The 14,528-nt window shown below is 49.3% G+C and overlaps 2 protein-coding genes across 2 annotated transcripts; both read left to right on the top strand.

The window, feature by feature from the left end:
• Positions 1-718: 718 nt before the first annotated feature.
• S100A8 (S100 calcium binding protein A8) lies at positions 719-1,785 on the top strand. Its single transcript, XM_004693717.2, has 3 exons — positions 719-788; positions 1,287-1,447; positions 1,588-1,785. The coding sequence occupies exons 2-3, from the start codon at positions 1,310-1,312 to the stop codon at positions 1,714-1,716; spliced, it is 267 nt and encodes an 88-aa protein (XP_004693774.1). The 5' UTR covers positions 719-788; positions 1,287-1,309; the 3' UTR covers positions 1,717-1,785.
• A 9,859-nt stretch (positions 1,786-11,644) lies between these two features.
• S100A12 (S100 calcium binding protein A12) lies at positions 11,645-13,090 on the top strand. Its single transcript, XM_004693627.2, has 3 exons — positions 11,645-11,742; positions 12,296-12,453; positions 12,843-13,090. Exons 2-3 carry the CDS (start codon positions 12,316-12,318, stop codon positions 12,990-12,992), a joined length of 288 nt encoding a protein of 95 aa, XP_004693684.1. The 5' UTR covers positions 11,645-11,742; positions 12,296-12,315; the 3' UTR covers positions 12,993-13,090.
• The last annotated feature ends 1,438 nt before the right edge of the window (positions 13,091-14,528 follow it).

Below are 14,528 nucleotides of genomic sequence, written 5' to 3'. Positions count from 1 at the left end.
CTGCTGGCTTCACCAAACACACATACACACATGCACACACAGCACTGAGTTAGGTTACTTTCCAGTCCCTGCTCTGGGATCAGGGATGTAACCATCCCAGACAAGGCTGAAGGAGCCCTGTGTTTATGCCGAGGCTCATGCCTGCAAAGGGACCCTCAAGCAGCCTGTCTTCCTAGCCACAGGGCCCTAGCCCACAGAGTAGGAGTATTGTGAAGGGGTGTGGGCAACAGGACAGAAATAGATTTAGCAGTCCAGTCACAGGGAGCCTAACGTCCATGCACAATGATGCAATACTAGAAACACCTTTCATTACCAAAATCCTTCTCTAGGACAAGTGTTCTTAGTGGGTTTGGACCCTTTCGAAAACCTGATAAAAGTCATGGAGAAATGTGCTCATATGCACATACAATTTCAATGTTAATTCCACTTGAGAGATGGGCAGACAGGCCACAATGTACAGGCCAGGTGATGGCCGGGGGTGGGGTTGGGGGGGTACAGCAGTGTGCTCACCACGCCTCTTGCCTCTTCCGGTTTCTCCTGCTGGGTCCACTGTCAGGCCAATTCCTTCCTCCTTCCCGTTTCCTTCCCCACTCCCCATCAGAAATTTTCATTCTGTGCAGTGATTGCCCCACTCACCTGGTTGAGAAATCACAAGTTGTACAACCCTGGAAGGGAACTGCTGTCTCTGAATGGCCTGAGGATCTGGGCTACTGGCCAGGCCCAGTCTTTATAAAGGGAGCCACTGCTCCGTCTTGCATTCGCTGTCATCTCTGTTTCGGGAAGACCTGGTAAGTGGGACTGCCTGTGTCTGGCCCTCACACTTGGGGCTTTTCCTGGGGAGGGCCAGGCAGTAGGGCAGCCCTCTCTGTCCCGGGGCAGAGGGCACGCAGGGAGGTCTGACAAAGATCTGGGGCTCCTGTAGGAGAGAGTAAGACAGGGACAAAGAGGCTGAGTCTGTAGTACTTGGGGTGAGAGCACATTTATCCTTTAGCTGGACCCTTCTTGGGCAGAAGGTGAAGGTGTAGGGAGAGTTGGCAGGTGTGTGCATGTGCGTGTGCGTGTAGCCTGCCCCTGTTACACGCTTGTCCACATCCCCTCACGCCTTCCTGTCACACCTATTGCCGTCTGCTAGTTTAGTTATTCAGTGGTGCTGTGGGCTATTTGGGTGGTACAGGCCAGGACGAGGCTGTTATGGGGGGGTATGAGCCCCTGAGTGACCCTGGTCTCATGTGCTGTGGGTTGGTGCGTCCTTCCCACTACCACTCCCCATGTGCTTTCTCTTCCAGGTGGGCAAATCCTTGGCACCACAATGACGGAACTGGAGAAGGCCTTGAACTCCCTCATCAACGTCTACCACAAGTACTCCTTGGAGAAGGGGAACTATCATGCCCTCTACAGCAGTGACCTGAAGAATCTGCTTGAGAAGGAATGTCCGGATTATGTGAAGGTGAGGCAGAGGAGGGGTTGGCGTCTCCTCCCGGCTCCATGGAGCCCTGTTCTGGCCTGCCAGGCCATGCTGTGGCGCAGCTCAGCCGCAGCCTCTCTGACGTCTTTTACACTCTGACTTCTTTTTTTCTCTCTTGACAGAAAAAAAGTGCGGATGTCTGGTTCAAAGAACTGGATATCAATAGTGATCAAGCAATTAACTTCCAGGAGTACCTCATATTTGTGGTGAAGATTGGTGTGCTAGGCCATAAAGAATCCCACAAAGAGTAACAGCCACTGGGCCTTGGGCCTGGGCCCCTGGACATGTTCCTGCAGGAAAATAAAGTCATTGATACCTCATGTTGCTCTTGGTCTCCTGTTTTTCTCTTGTGGAATGAGGTTCCCGGGGCTGATGGCAGGGTGGGAAGAGCCAAAAGAAGTAAAAGGAACATCCGTTGTCCCCCAACCCCCTCTCAGGAGCCTGCAGCGACTCCCACTGCTCTGTTCCGTGCCAAGTTCTCTCACCAGAACTCAAACTACCCCTGAGTTTTCCAAACCCAGGGTCCCAAGTTGTTGCCTTTAGGACTTAGACTCTAAAAAATCCATGACACAATGGCTGATGATTTTCCTGTTTGTTCCCCAATGAGTGATGTGGCCACAGGGTGATGGAAAAAAATAGCACTGTATATGCTAGAATTGAATTCCCAGCTAAGTGCCTTGAATGTGACTCTTGGGAAATTAAGGAGTTTAATATAGACAAGTGTACATGTGTGTGTGTGTGTGCTTGAGAAAGAGAGCATTAGAGCTGGTGGGCCTCTTTGTGGGTATTACACACCATGTTAAGTAGCACTAATAACCCAGGTCCTATGCTTGTAGTGTTTCCCTAGAGATTTTGAAAGCTTTTCCTGTTTCTCCACCCCCAACTCAATTGACATGGGCAGCTAGGTCAATACATTAATAAAAGTCAACTCCATGGGTGAGGAACACAAATACTTCCCTGTGGGCTGAATGCACTGCTTGGTGGTGAATGAATGCGTTAAAAGAGTCCCCCTATTATTACTCTGTGGGTTTCCCAAGGACCAGAAGGTAAAAGGGCATCTCTCATCAGAACCCACACCGGGGTATCTCCATGTTGTGCCCAGAGATGGTTTCTGTTGCCCTCACTTAGGAGATGGGGCCACAGTGGGCGTGATGAAGAAGGATGGGGAGCTGTCGCTTGAGTCTTTGAATCAGGGTTCTGAAGCTCGTCTGTCTGTATTTCTGAAATGGAGTTGATTGAATACATGATTTTGAGTGTATGCATTTAAGTCTGTTCCTCTGTGGTTTCCATGAGATTTTCAAAGGGTTCCAAAGACCTCATGAAGGGTTAGGAACACTTGTCCCAGCGGCAGGATTTTGGAAATGATTGTGGGGTGTTTCTAGTATTGTGTTGTTTGTGTGGATGTTGGAGTCTCTGGGACAGGATTACTGAAGGCCAAATCCATTTCTGTCCTGCCGCCCATGCCCCACCCTCATACCCACTTCTGCTCTGTGGGGGTGCCCTGTGGTCAGGGGGACAGCCTGCTTGGGGTCCCTTTGCATGCATGAGCATAAACCCAGGGCCCCTTTGACTCTATCTGGGATGACTATGAGCCTGACCCCAGAGCTGGGACTGGAGAGGAACTGAACTCAGTGCTGTGTGTGTGTGTGTGTGTGTGTGTGTGTGCGCGTGCGCGTGCGTGCGTGTGTGTTTGGAGAAGCCAGCAGTGTTTGACACCTAAGAAGAAAAGAGAGGTGGCCAGTTCCTCAAGGCTTCAGGAAGTGCCAGCCCTTCGCAGCCCCACCAACAAAATGCTCCTCAGCTGGTCTGGCCTCGAGCACCACAGATTTCCTGCGTAGACTGCTGGGCTTTTTGTTTGCAGCTGTTTTTGATCACACTAAAGTGCAAATGAACAGGGAAAGGTAACAGCTTAAACCCCCTTTAAGGGTTCAAGGATTCAGTTACTAGCTAGTTTTATTATCAACTAACATCTTAGTGAAGTCAGTGGAGAATTAAGACTGGAGCCTAAAGAGGGATGGGAGAACCTGGCTATAGGTTTGGAGATAGACTCCGGCTGGGCATGTGGGAAGGGTCCTGGACAAAGTAGCTCCTCTTTTCAGTTTTCCTGTAGGATCGTTTCAGCCACTCCCTGAAGCTGGCGCTTCTACCTCAGAGGTTTGGGGTCTTGCGGGTGGCGTGGCAGGACTTGAAGCAGAGGAGAGGCGTCCTGAGCTGCTGTGGCCATCTCACTATAAATTAAAGGTGAGCTGGCTTAAATGGCCCAGGAAAAACAGGATAAGAACACTCCAGGCCTCCCCAGGCATGTCCCAGACCTCACTTAATATTTAGGGAATATTATCTGAGAATACAAAAAAGAAGGGAGCAGCCTGATTCTGCCTCCCTGTTTCCCACACTGATGTTGTGGTTGGGTGTATATGTGTCTGGACTGGGGTGGGGATGCCACATATCTCAATGTCTTTGATTCTCTTTAAAGATACATTTTTGGGTTTCCTGCTAGTGGGTTCTTCTTCAAAATTCACCATTATGAATTCTGTTTGGTTTTACTTCTGAGTCCAATGAGTCTTTTTGTCTGATCAGGTTGGGAGTATCCCAGAGTTCCCTCCAGAGTTTCACCATGAGTGATGGCTGGGTTATGGAGACCTGCATTGGCACTGGGCTGCTGGCAGTTGATACCTGAGCTCAAGGTTGGGCAGGAGAGGAGGCCCAGTTGGCATTGGCAGCTTGGAGGTAGAGGTGAAGGAGGCTCTCTTGGGAGGTCCATAGAGGAGGCTGACTGGAAACTGTAATTTACAAACAAGACTCTCCATCACAGAACCCCTGGGCAGAGTCAGGAGGGCTTGTTGCCCAGAGCAAGGGGATTCAGTTTCCTGTTTCCTCAGCTACCTAAGAACAACAAGGCAGTAGGAAGTTGAGCAATTAATTTAGCAGGAAATCTCATGCAACACTGCAGCCACAGAGCAGACCAGTGTTTACCAAGCAGGGTAGACCATGCCACTGAGATTTCTGAAGCCGTCATGATCTGAAAACCTGCTTCTCCACACAAGGCTCCTGACTTTGGCCTGGTGGTTGTGACAAAAGTCCAAAAGGGCATAGAGAAGATCTGGAATTGGGCAGTGGGTATCTGAACAAAAGAAATTATTCCAAAGGAAAACATCCTGAACATCTCTCCACTTGAGACCAGAAACATGGTGGTTGTATTCAAATACCAGCTTCCTGAACAGGGAGGTTCAGCCTAGATGCAAATGAGCTGAAGCGCAGAAGGAAAGCGACCACAACCTTTTGGGCTTTTGTTAGTTGTCAGTGTGAGATAGTGTGTCAGGAAATAGTCATCTGAAACCTGTATTTGCTGTTTGGGAATTGCCTAAATCTTTGTCACATGTAGACACTCTCCCCCAGAAGCAAGGCCTTACTACTTATTTATCTCCCTTCAACTGACACTTTCAGGAAGTTTAATGTGACTGGCAAAGTTTATTTGATGAACAAGTCACAATAGATAAAGGAGGTGGTTTACATCTACTAAATAGGATGCTATGATTTTCTTGTCTGTTAGGCATGATAAACCCCTGACAATTGCGGTCCCAATCCCTTAGTTGAACATAGAAAGAGTCTTATGGCTAATTTATAAAGGCTTAGGCTTTCCTTCCCTGACTGTCTTTGAATATTTTCAAATCTTTTTCAAACCAACTTAAAAAAATTTTTCATTGCTGAGTTTCTCCTTTATGATTTAAAACAAAATCGTTGAGTAGGCCCACTACATTGCTGACAATGGTACTTAAAAAAAAAAAAAGATTTATTTATTCATGCATACAAGAACTGGGGTTCAGGTCTGAAGTGCAGGGATGAGAGGATTCACCAGAGACAGAGTAGGGAGCAAAACAGGGAGATCGAGTGAAATATACTTCTGAGGGGAGCAGCAGGTGAGTTAGGAGAGGTCTGCTTTACTATGTGGGTCACATCCCTGGCTGGGGATCGAACCCATGCTGTGATGGCTGTGGATAGCTTCATAGTGCTGTGCTTTAACCTGCTGCACCACCAGACAGGGACTGTACTTTTTAGCACAAGACATTATCTCACTTATTTTTCTCATAATAATCCAGTGAGGGAGGTGATTACTATTTCTGTTTTGTGTATGGAGTCAAGAAACTTTACCAATTTACTAATCTGGGCAAGGGGCAAAGTTAGGATTTGACCAGGCCATCTCCAGGTGAGAAAGTCTGATTAAACCACCAAAGCATGCTTTTATTGGGTTCCTGCCTGTGTATGGAGGGCCCCCTCCCTTTACTGGCCTGTCTGGCCTACTTCTCATTTCTTCAGGATCTCTGCCATCCAGGGGTGAGGAACAGGGCCAGCAGGTCCAGGTGATAAGTTCCAGGTGTCACCAGACATGCCTCAGGACTGGTGGTTTTTTTTTTCCTGGAGTGAGCAATCCTCTAGACAATGATAACACAATAAGGCTGGCATTTTGATTTCCCTGAATGTGGATGTTGTGTAGTAACAATTTCTCCTCCTTCCTTCCAGTCTGAGGAGCTGTGGGAGTTCCCACATGGGCAGCACACTGGTTTGTAAACTCAGTCAGTCCTGGCTCCTAAGGTCGGGGCTTAGACCTTCTGATAGTCTTTCAAATGAACTGTGTGCATCCCTCTTTCAGTGGACAGGATCCCCATCCTCATCTCTGAAGAGGTCCCTCTTGCAGCAAAAAGCATAGAGCTACCTGCTGTCAAAGCCCTTGCAGGGAGTTTTCACCAGCTCTGCTCATCAAGGCTCTAGCCAGCTCACTGTGCTCAGCATTTTGTTCTGCTCTGGCACATTTTTCCCTTGTGTTTTCGAAAAAATACCGAAGCCAGGCCCTGCTGGGTGGTGCAGCGGATTAAAGCACAGCACTAAGAAGCTAAAGCCACTTCAGCATGAGTTCGATCCCTGCCCAGGAGGTGACCACATGGTGCAGCAGACCTCTCCTGACCTTCCCACTGCTCCCCTCAGCAGTGCACTTCGTCAGTCTGCTTGTTCTGCTCCCCACTCTATCTCTGGTGAATCCTCTCACCGCCCCTGCTCCTCTGGCCTGTACACCAACTCTGTATGCACAGTTTTTAAAAAATTGTTAAAAAAAAACCCCGAAGCCAAATAGGATACTATGGGTTTCTTCCTGCTTTCATCCTAGAATCCTCTATTATGAAGACCTAATTATAAATATACTCAGTAGTTAACATTTTAATATTTTCCTTAATGACAGGAAGAAGACAAGAATCCCATTAGTGCTTCCATTTAAAATTTGTATTGGAGGTCCTCACCAATGCTATAAGACAAGAAAAAATAAAGGGGAAGTAATGGGAGCTCAGGAGGTGCTGGATTCTGGAGACAGCAAATACTGGGCAGGGCACAACTGTTTTTCCACTTTATCACTTGCTTTGTTTCTCCTCCTGCATAATTGCTTTCTTGTGGATATTTTAATGTGTCCCAGCAAAATTTGGACTGAGTTCTTCCCCTGAAGCTCTTCATGTCATTACTGGAAAACATTTACTTGTGGGTATTTTGGGGGTTTTTCTGTGGGCTGAGTGGTCCTTTTCACAGCCTGTCCCTGTAACCCCCATCCTAGGGACAGGATAGAAAGTGCCATACTCTAGGATTCAGAGGTTCTGCGATTTGGAAATTTATAGACTGAAATAGGCATCTCAAAAACCACTCTGATGATCTTCCCTTTTCTGTGATCTATTTTGGGGCTCAAATATTAACTTTACAACAAGTTAAAAAATGGTGTATTTGCCTTCTCTTTCCTCCACAATATTCTGCCAACTGCTCTGTGCTGTGCAAGGGATAGACAGTAGCTTCTGTGCGGATCACTCAAACTCATCCGAGCACTGACATCTGAGAGTTAACATCACATCCATCCCCATAAACCAAACTGCAGATACAACTGCAGGCACTATCTCAAGAAGCAGCTGGTTGCAATTCTAGGGAAGTCAAATGATTATGAGACAGATGGATTCTTTCAGAAAACCCCCAAATGCAGTAAGTGTGATTTGATCCATTAATTGCAGTTGTGTGTGATGCTCCCAGTTAGTTGCTCATGCACCCACACTCTGATTAGGAGGATGCCCAGGGCCCACTCAGCCAGTGGGGACTCTGGGACTGATTCTGTGGTTACCAAAGGGGACAGACAGGAGCAGCACTCTTTCGTGGCTGCTTCCCTTCACTGTTGGAGCTGATGCTGGAGGCCAGTTTACACGAGTCTGTGATGTTTCTCTATCAAGCTGCTGGGAAGCTCAGGGGCACTCTGCTGGGAAGCTGCTTCTCCTTTTAAAATTCCTCTTCTGATGCTCAGGCAGTGATGCCAGAGGAAGACTGGATTTGGGAGAGTTTTCACCAGAGGCTGCATATTCTCTCTGTCACTGGCCTACTCACCGTTTTCCTCATAGTAATTTGACTTGAGGTATCTTTGGCTTCCTTTGACTCCCACTGGGGCCAATAGGTCTCTTACCTCATCCAGGAGGTTTCTTTTCCCCAAGTTGGTCAATAGCACCGCTGACTAACTGCACTCTGGGGGCCAAGAAGGCAGGCATGTCAAAGTTATTGCCCAACAGGGAGAAACAGAACTGGTCTCCAGAAAGCTCCTGCCTTGCCTATTCTGAAAACCTTGGGATTCTCTCACCCAGAGAATCTTTTCCAGCTAGTCAAGCATCTGCTTTAATTTGCCACGAGAGGGCCCGTGTTAGCCGATGCTCCTTGCCCCCCTAATGTCCAAGCAGTTCTTAAAAAACACAGACCAAAAACAAAAACCAACAGCTTCACTAGGAGAAGGAGAAAGGGAGAGGGAAAAGAAGGGGCTCAGTCTTCCCTACAGAAGCTTTGGTGGTGGGTGAGTGACGCATGTACACATAGGGAGGTGTGAAAATGTACCCACATTTATGTATCTAGGTAAATGGCTCATGAATCAATAAAAAAGAAATAAAAAACAACAGAAAAGAAAACAGTTCGATTGAGATACTGTTCACCTACCACACAACTCACTCATTTAAAGTGCTACACACTTCTGATAAGAGGACAGCACATCCAAATATCCATGCTGTAGGAGCAAGGCATGGTGTGCCTTATGGGAAGCCTATTTATGTTGGGGTGGGTTTTCCTGAGGTACCCCAGGAACCCTGCCTGGGAACTTGGAAGAGGAGTGGGTTTCCTGTCATCTTCTTCAGGAGAGTATGGCTGACTTTGTTACTCAAACCCCAACACCTGCCACTTCAGAGGAGGGCTCCCACCAGTTCTGGTGGGGTGCAAAAGCCCAGCTGCCTTGGGGTTGACCAGCTCCTGCCCAGACATTAAGCAGGTGGTGGAGCAGTTTGGGTGAGAACAGAGTGCAGACCCCCACACCTAGTTTTCAGCGACACTGCTCTTGTCTGCAGGTCCTGGGGCCTGGGATGCCCTGGCTCCTGGCTGAGGAGAGGCTCTCTTCCTCTCCTTGCTCTCGGGGGTGCAGGCTGGGGGAGTGGAGACCTCCAATAACTTCCTTTTTATGTGTCCAAACAGAGAGACGTCTGACTTCTCTCCCTGGACCTGTTTTTATCACCTCCCGTTATTTCTTGGGGGAATCAGAGGTGTTGCTATGAGGCTGAATCCCTGTGAGGGAAGATTCACACTCTCTCCTGTGACACCAGCCTCAGCCTCCGGATTGCTGAAGGCAGGTTCATAGAATAGGCTCAAACACCAGCTATGGCCACCTCCCTTATTGTAAAAGGAAGGGGCTGCCGTGGCCATTTTGATTTTTTTAAAGGCCTTGAAAGGTCAGCTGCTTCCCAGATCTGCAGGGTTTTAGAAGCTCCCACGGGACAGACGATCTCCATGCAACAGAGTCCCAGCTGGGCACCTTCACCTGCGCACAGACCTGAGTGCTTTCCCACCAGGTGTGTCCCTGGCTCTCCCCTCCCTCACTATGGAGTCTCCCGCCTTCTGGAATTAGCCTCCAGGGCCCAGTAAGTCCTCTGTGAAAGGTGCTCGGCATAGCTTGGACTTCAGGTACCTTCTAGAGAGCAGGATTGCTCAGCGTCAGTCATCTCCCCAGATTTCTGGGAAATGCATGGGGCCACGTACCCCTAAACACGCCAGCCTCTTTGTCTGTGCCAGTGACAGAGATTTTCTCTGCACGAAGCCTGTGACCTTCCGGGATGCTCCTTTTCTCTGACGTCTGCCTGTTACAGTTGTAGCCCAGTTCCCAGTCCTGTCTGGACCACCTGTGCCCCGGAGGCTGTAATGCCAAGTCCTGTCTGCCACACTCCCTCCTGGCGCTGCCGGGGGTTGGCTGGATGTTTAGACTGTGCTATCTTCTTATCAGAACTGCATAGACCTTTGCATGAGTGAGTTGTGTGGTAAGTGAACAGTATCTCTATAGGATGGTTTCTTTTTCTGTTGTTTTTTATTTCATTTTTATTGATTCATGAGCCATTTATCTAACTCTGTAAATGTGGGGTACATTTTCACACCTCCCAAACACAGGACCAGCTCCCACTCCCTCCTGCTCAGTCCCAGCCTCAAGTGTTTGCTGTCAGTGGGATAGCCAGGAGGCCCACAGTTCTCAGACAAAGCCCTGAGGGTGTCACAGCCTGCAACTGGGAAGAGGTAGGAGGGAAGGCAAGCACATTTTTCGAGGTGCCAGGAGCCAGGTGTTTCTTATTTTCCCTAAGGCCTTGCTGGAGGGCCAAGAAGCAGGGGCTGGGGCTGGGGCTGAGGCTGGGGCTGGGGCTGGGCCTGGGCCTGGGGCTGAGGCTGGGGCTGGAGCTCAGGCTCTGGGCTCTGGTGCTTTGTCAGAGGAAAGGCTGGAATAAGTGGGCCCCCACCATGTGGAGGACAGAATGGGAGTGTTTCTGTGGGCCCCCAGAAGCCAGTGGCCAGAGCCCTGAGGCTGATTCTGGGCCCCAGCACGTGGCTGGGAAGAGTGATCCACGTCCACACTGGTGGGTCAGCGCCAAAGCAAAATGAATTTAAAAATTGAGCTCTGCTGCTTTCAGTGACTTTCTCCTTTGAAACTTATGGAGAACTCAAAACTAAACGAGGCAGGGAGGTGACTACACAGGTGAAGAAATTGCTCACCCTGCCCCTGTGTGGTGAGCCCTCTGGTATTTATCATTGAGGGATGTATCTGGGGCCATTCAATCCCAACTTTGAGGGTGCAGCCTGGGAATTGAGGCTTCTCACTCCAGGAGCTGGCCTATTGGGTGAGGGGTATGTGGAGGGGGGAATTCTTGAAAAGGCTATTGAACAATTAAGGCATTAGGAAAAATACTAGGAGAAAAAGACCAGTGTTGGATATAAGATTGCTGTACCTATCCCACGGGGGAGAGGCGCCACGCTGGCTTTTTTCGCCTTCCCATGGCCAGCCTCTATGGCCTACACCTGGGTCTTTGTTTTCTTCCCGGTGTCATTGTCCACACATGACAAGATGTTGGGAAGGTGCTTGGGACCATGTGCACATGACACGTGCACAGGTAAAAGCAGACACACCTGAGCTACAGAGCAAGGGGTCAGCGGGGCTCCCGAGCTCTGGCACTCATGGAGTCACTCTGAGGAGAGGGGAGATGTGACAGGGAGCCCGAGAGAGGACCCCAGAGACAGGACCCCAGAGAGTGGAGACGGCGAGGGTTGGGGTTCTCAGTTGCTGCCAGACACCCCCTCTGTGGTGTGCCTGTGAGTCTTGTCCCCTGCTCCAGCATTTAAAGCCTGTCAAATCTATGGAGGGCTCCACAATTCCTTTGCCTGGCTGCCCAAATCCACAGTGAACCCGCCTGCCCTGGGCGTGCTTGCCCATACCATCAAAAGCTGCTTTTCTTTTTTCATAAGAAGCATGAGCCTGCATTATCCTTTTTAACAAGACTTCTCATTTTAATGAAAAAGGGCAATCGTAGTAAAGATTTTGAAAGAAGACAACTTTGGACTTGCCGTTTAGAGAAGTTACATAAGCTCTGAACTCAGTTTCTTCATCTGCAGCATGGGAACATTATTTATTAGCACTCACTTCTAGGGCTGCTTGGAGCATGGCGCGAAGGAGGCGGGGCTGAGGCTGCGGCTCTGTTGCAGGCCGGGCAAGGGGTGGCCTGTGTTGCAGTCAGCGTTACGGGCTCAAAATTTCTCTTGAGCAACCGAGTGCTGTCTAGCAATTGCCTCAAGATGAATCAGAGATGTTTCCTCACTCAAGGAGGTAAGGCAAGCCTGCGGTGCCTTATAAAACCCTCCCAGCCTCGGTGGCCTGCAGTAGCACTGGTCTCTGGCTGCCCTCCACATTCCTGCGTTTGGTGGTAAGTGTCTTTTCCTTGGCTGGGCCTCCCAGGGCATTCTTGGGGTGGTGATGGCAGATGGCCATTTGGCAGACTGTTGCAAGCCTCCTTGCTGGAGCACCTCTGGGCTGACCAAACTTTGGACCCAAGGAGACCAGCTTTTGCTGTGCTCACCCTTAGGGACCAGAAAGGTAGGTGGGGTGGTAGAGATCTGTACGATCTTTCAAATATCACCTGGGGGAAGGAGACAGCCCAGCCAGCCACAGCCTCCTTCCAGGTGCTCTGAAGTGAGCAATAGCCTTTGACTTGAATGCCCAGGAGACAGCGGGGCATAAAACACAGTGGCAACTCAGGCCAATTCCTGTAGGATTTAGGTAGTGCAATAATACATCCTTCTTCCCCATCCTGTCTAAAAATGAGGACTCACCACGGACCAATACAGAGCAGAGAGAACTCAAAGCAGACACAAAGCAGAGGGAGTCATCCCTTCTCTAAGTTCTTGATGCACAAAGAGAGGAAAGAGTGGCTGTGGGGGTCGGGAGCAGCTGCCCTAGGCCTCCCCTGTCTCTTGAAGGTTAAGGCGAGGCTGGGAAGATGACAAAGCTGGAAGACCATCTGGAGGGAATTATCAATGTCTACCACCACTACTCGGTCCGGGTGGGAGATTATGATACCCTCTCCAGGGGGGAGCTGAAGAGGCTGATCACAAAGGAACTTGCAAACACCATCAAGGTAGGTGATGTCCCTCTCATCGCTGACTGGCCCAGTCCCCATGCAATGGCAAGCCTGAGGGTGACAGTGGGGCCAGGACTGGGGTGGGCCGGCCCCAGTGTGCGTGTGGGGAGGTCCTGCCCCTGCTGCCTCTCCTCAGCCCCTCTTTCTGGGATTGTTTTTTGACCTGCAAAGTGGACGGCTGGCATTGGGTTGGTCAGCAGCACTCTCTTCTGGTTGGGCCCTGACAGGTGCTCCTCTGTCTCTCTTTGGTCACACCAGCTTCCCCAAAATAGCTTTGGGTGATGCGTCAATGTTTTCCCCTCCTGCCTGAGCAGAGCCCGAGGGGAGGAGAGGCCTGGAGAAGGGGAAGAAGGGCTGAGTTCTGTGTTCTTGTTTTCCCCTTCTAGAACAACAAAGATCAAGCTACCATTGACAAAATATTTCAAGATTTGGATACGAACAAAGACGGAGAGGTCACTTTTAACGAATTCATAAAGCTGGTGTCCACTGTGCTGCTCACGGCTCACCAAGACATCCACAAAGAACAGGAGAGCTGAGGACAGCCCCGCAGGCTCCCGGAAGATCTTCCTTCTCTTCCCTATCCCAGCCTTGCCCGAGGGCGATGAGAGTTAATAAATGTTTTCCTGAAAAGTTCTTAACAGTGTCCACACACGTTTTTTCTTTCCATGTCTCTGTTCCCCCAAACGGAGCACACCTCACTTCTGCTAGTCTGACAGGTCTCCTGTAGGCCCTTGAGATGTTTACCAGCTACTTATGAACTTCCTACTATTTGTTCATTTATTAGTTCATTTAACAAATATGCACTGACCGTCTGTGCCAGCCAGAGACCTGAAAAGCCCTGTCAATTTAAGGTCATGTTCCATTAGGTAGGAGACAGAAAACAAATAGGCTGTCAAATAAAATATAGATTATGTGCTATACTGGTAGGTAAAGAAGAGTGATGTGAAGAAAAATAAAGTAAGGGAGGCGGGCTGAGGTGGAAGTGAGGGAGAGCCACGCTGGTTTAGACAGATGATGGAGGGGCACATTGAACAGGATCTGAGAGGAGGGAGTGGAGAGACGCAAAGGGCCCGAGGTGGGGCCATGTCCGACCTGCTCTCAGCATGTCACAGGGCAAGTGTGGCAGCTGAGTTAGGGAGGTCTGGGCCCACAGGTGATGAGGTAGGGAGCAGGGCCTTGCAAGTCCTGGGGAGAACTTTGGACTGTATTAAAAATATGCTGAAGAGCCACCGGGAGAATTCGAGCGAGGGACTGGGGTGATTTCTTTTATGATTCAGAAGCACCTCTGGCTGCCTTTGTGCACCTCCCCAGGGGGAGGCAGGGAGAGGACACCAGCAAGGAGGGATTGCCCAGCACAGTGCTCATCAGTGGAAGTGTAATGTGGGTCACACGTATAGTGTTAAGTCTACCTGTTGTCCTACCTGGACTCCAGCAAGTTACCTAATTTTTCTCTTGTATTTATCGCCAACTCAGCCTGGATCTGCTCCTGTTGTGGGACAGTGAACCCAGGATTAGCCACTGTAGGGTCCAGCAGAGCCCATGGCTGACCCTGACTGCTGTTTCTCTGGGGTCGTAATTGGGTGTGGTTGCTATAATAAATTATTATAGGTGGGGGGTTGGGACTTAAAGAGCACTTCTCAATCTGGAGGCTGAAGCTGGAGACCAGTGGACCAGCAGGTTGGGTTCTGGGGAGAATGATCTCCTTGGAGGATAGATAGGGCCTTCTTTCTAGGGAACCCTAATACCCCACTCACAATAATGATCACATCAACAAGACAATGTGTACATAAAGAGCCAGACCAAACAGATCCAGTGCACATCTATGAAAGATTTCCCCCACGAACTGCTAATACACATTTTTTTTTTAACTGCACTGGGAACATATTCAAGAACAGACTGTATGGTCTGTCACAAGTCAATTGTCAATACATTTACGAAGACTGAAATCCCACCAAGCGTTCTTTTGGATCATAATGCCATAAAACTGACATCAATTATTATTATTTTTAAAAAGATTTATTTATTTATTCATACAGAACTGGGGTACAGGCCAGAGATGTTGAGGGTAAGAG

Source organism: Condylura cristata, unplaced genomic scaffold (genome assembly GCF_000260355.1).
Source record: "Condylura cristata isolate star-nosed mole 26May11 unplaced genomic scaffold, ConCri1.0 scaffold00040, whole genome shotgun sequence".
Taxonomy (NCBI): domain Eukaryota; kingdom Metazoa; phylum Chordata; class Mammalia; order Eulipotyphla; family Talpidae; genus Condylura; species Condylura cristata.
The sequence above is the reverse complement of the archived record's forward strand: the minus strand, read 5'-3'. Positions and strand labels throughout refer to the sequence as shown.

What these genes read in the sequence shown, in the direction of transcription:
- S100A8 (XM_004693717.2), top strand. Translation starts at nt 1,310, where the DNA reads ATGACGGAACTGGAGAAGGCCTTGAACTCCCTCATCAACGTCTACCAC. An exon ending in AATGTCCGGATTATGTGAAG is followed by an intron (nt 1,448 to 1,587) that starts GTGAGGCAGAGG and finishes CTCTCTTGACAG; the next exon opens with AAAAAAAGTGCGGATGTCTG.
- S100A12 (XM_004693627.2), top strand. Translation starts at nt 12,316, where the DNA reads ATGACAAAGCTGGAAGACCATCTGGAGGGAATTATCAATGTCTACCAC. An exon ending in AACTTGCAAACACCATCAAG is followed by an intron (nt 12,454 to 12,842) that starts GTAGGTGATGTC and finishes TTCCCCTTCTAG; the next exon opens with AACAACAAAGATCAAGCTAC.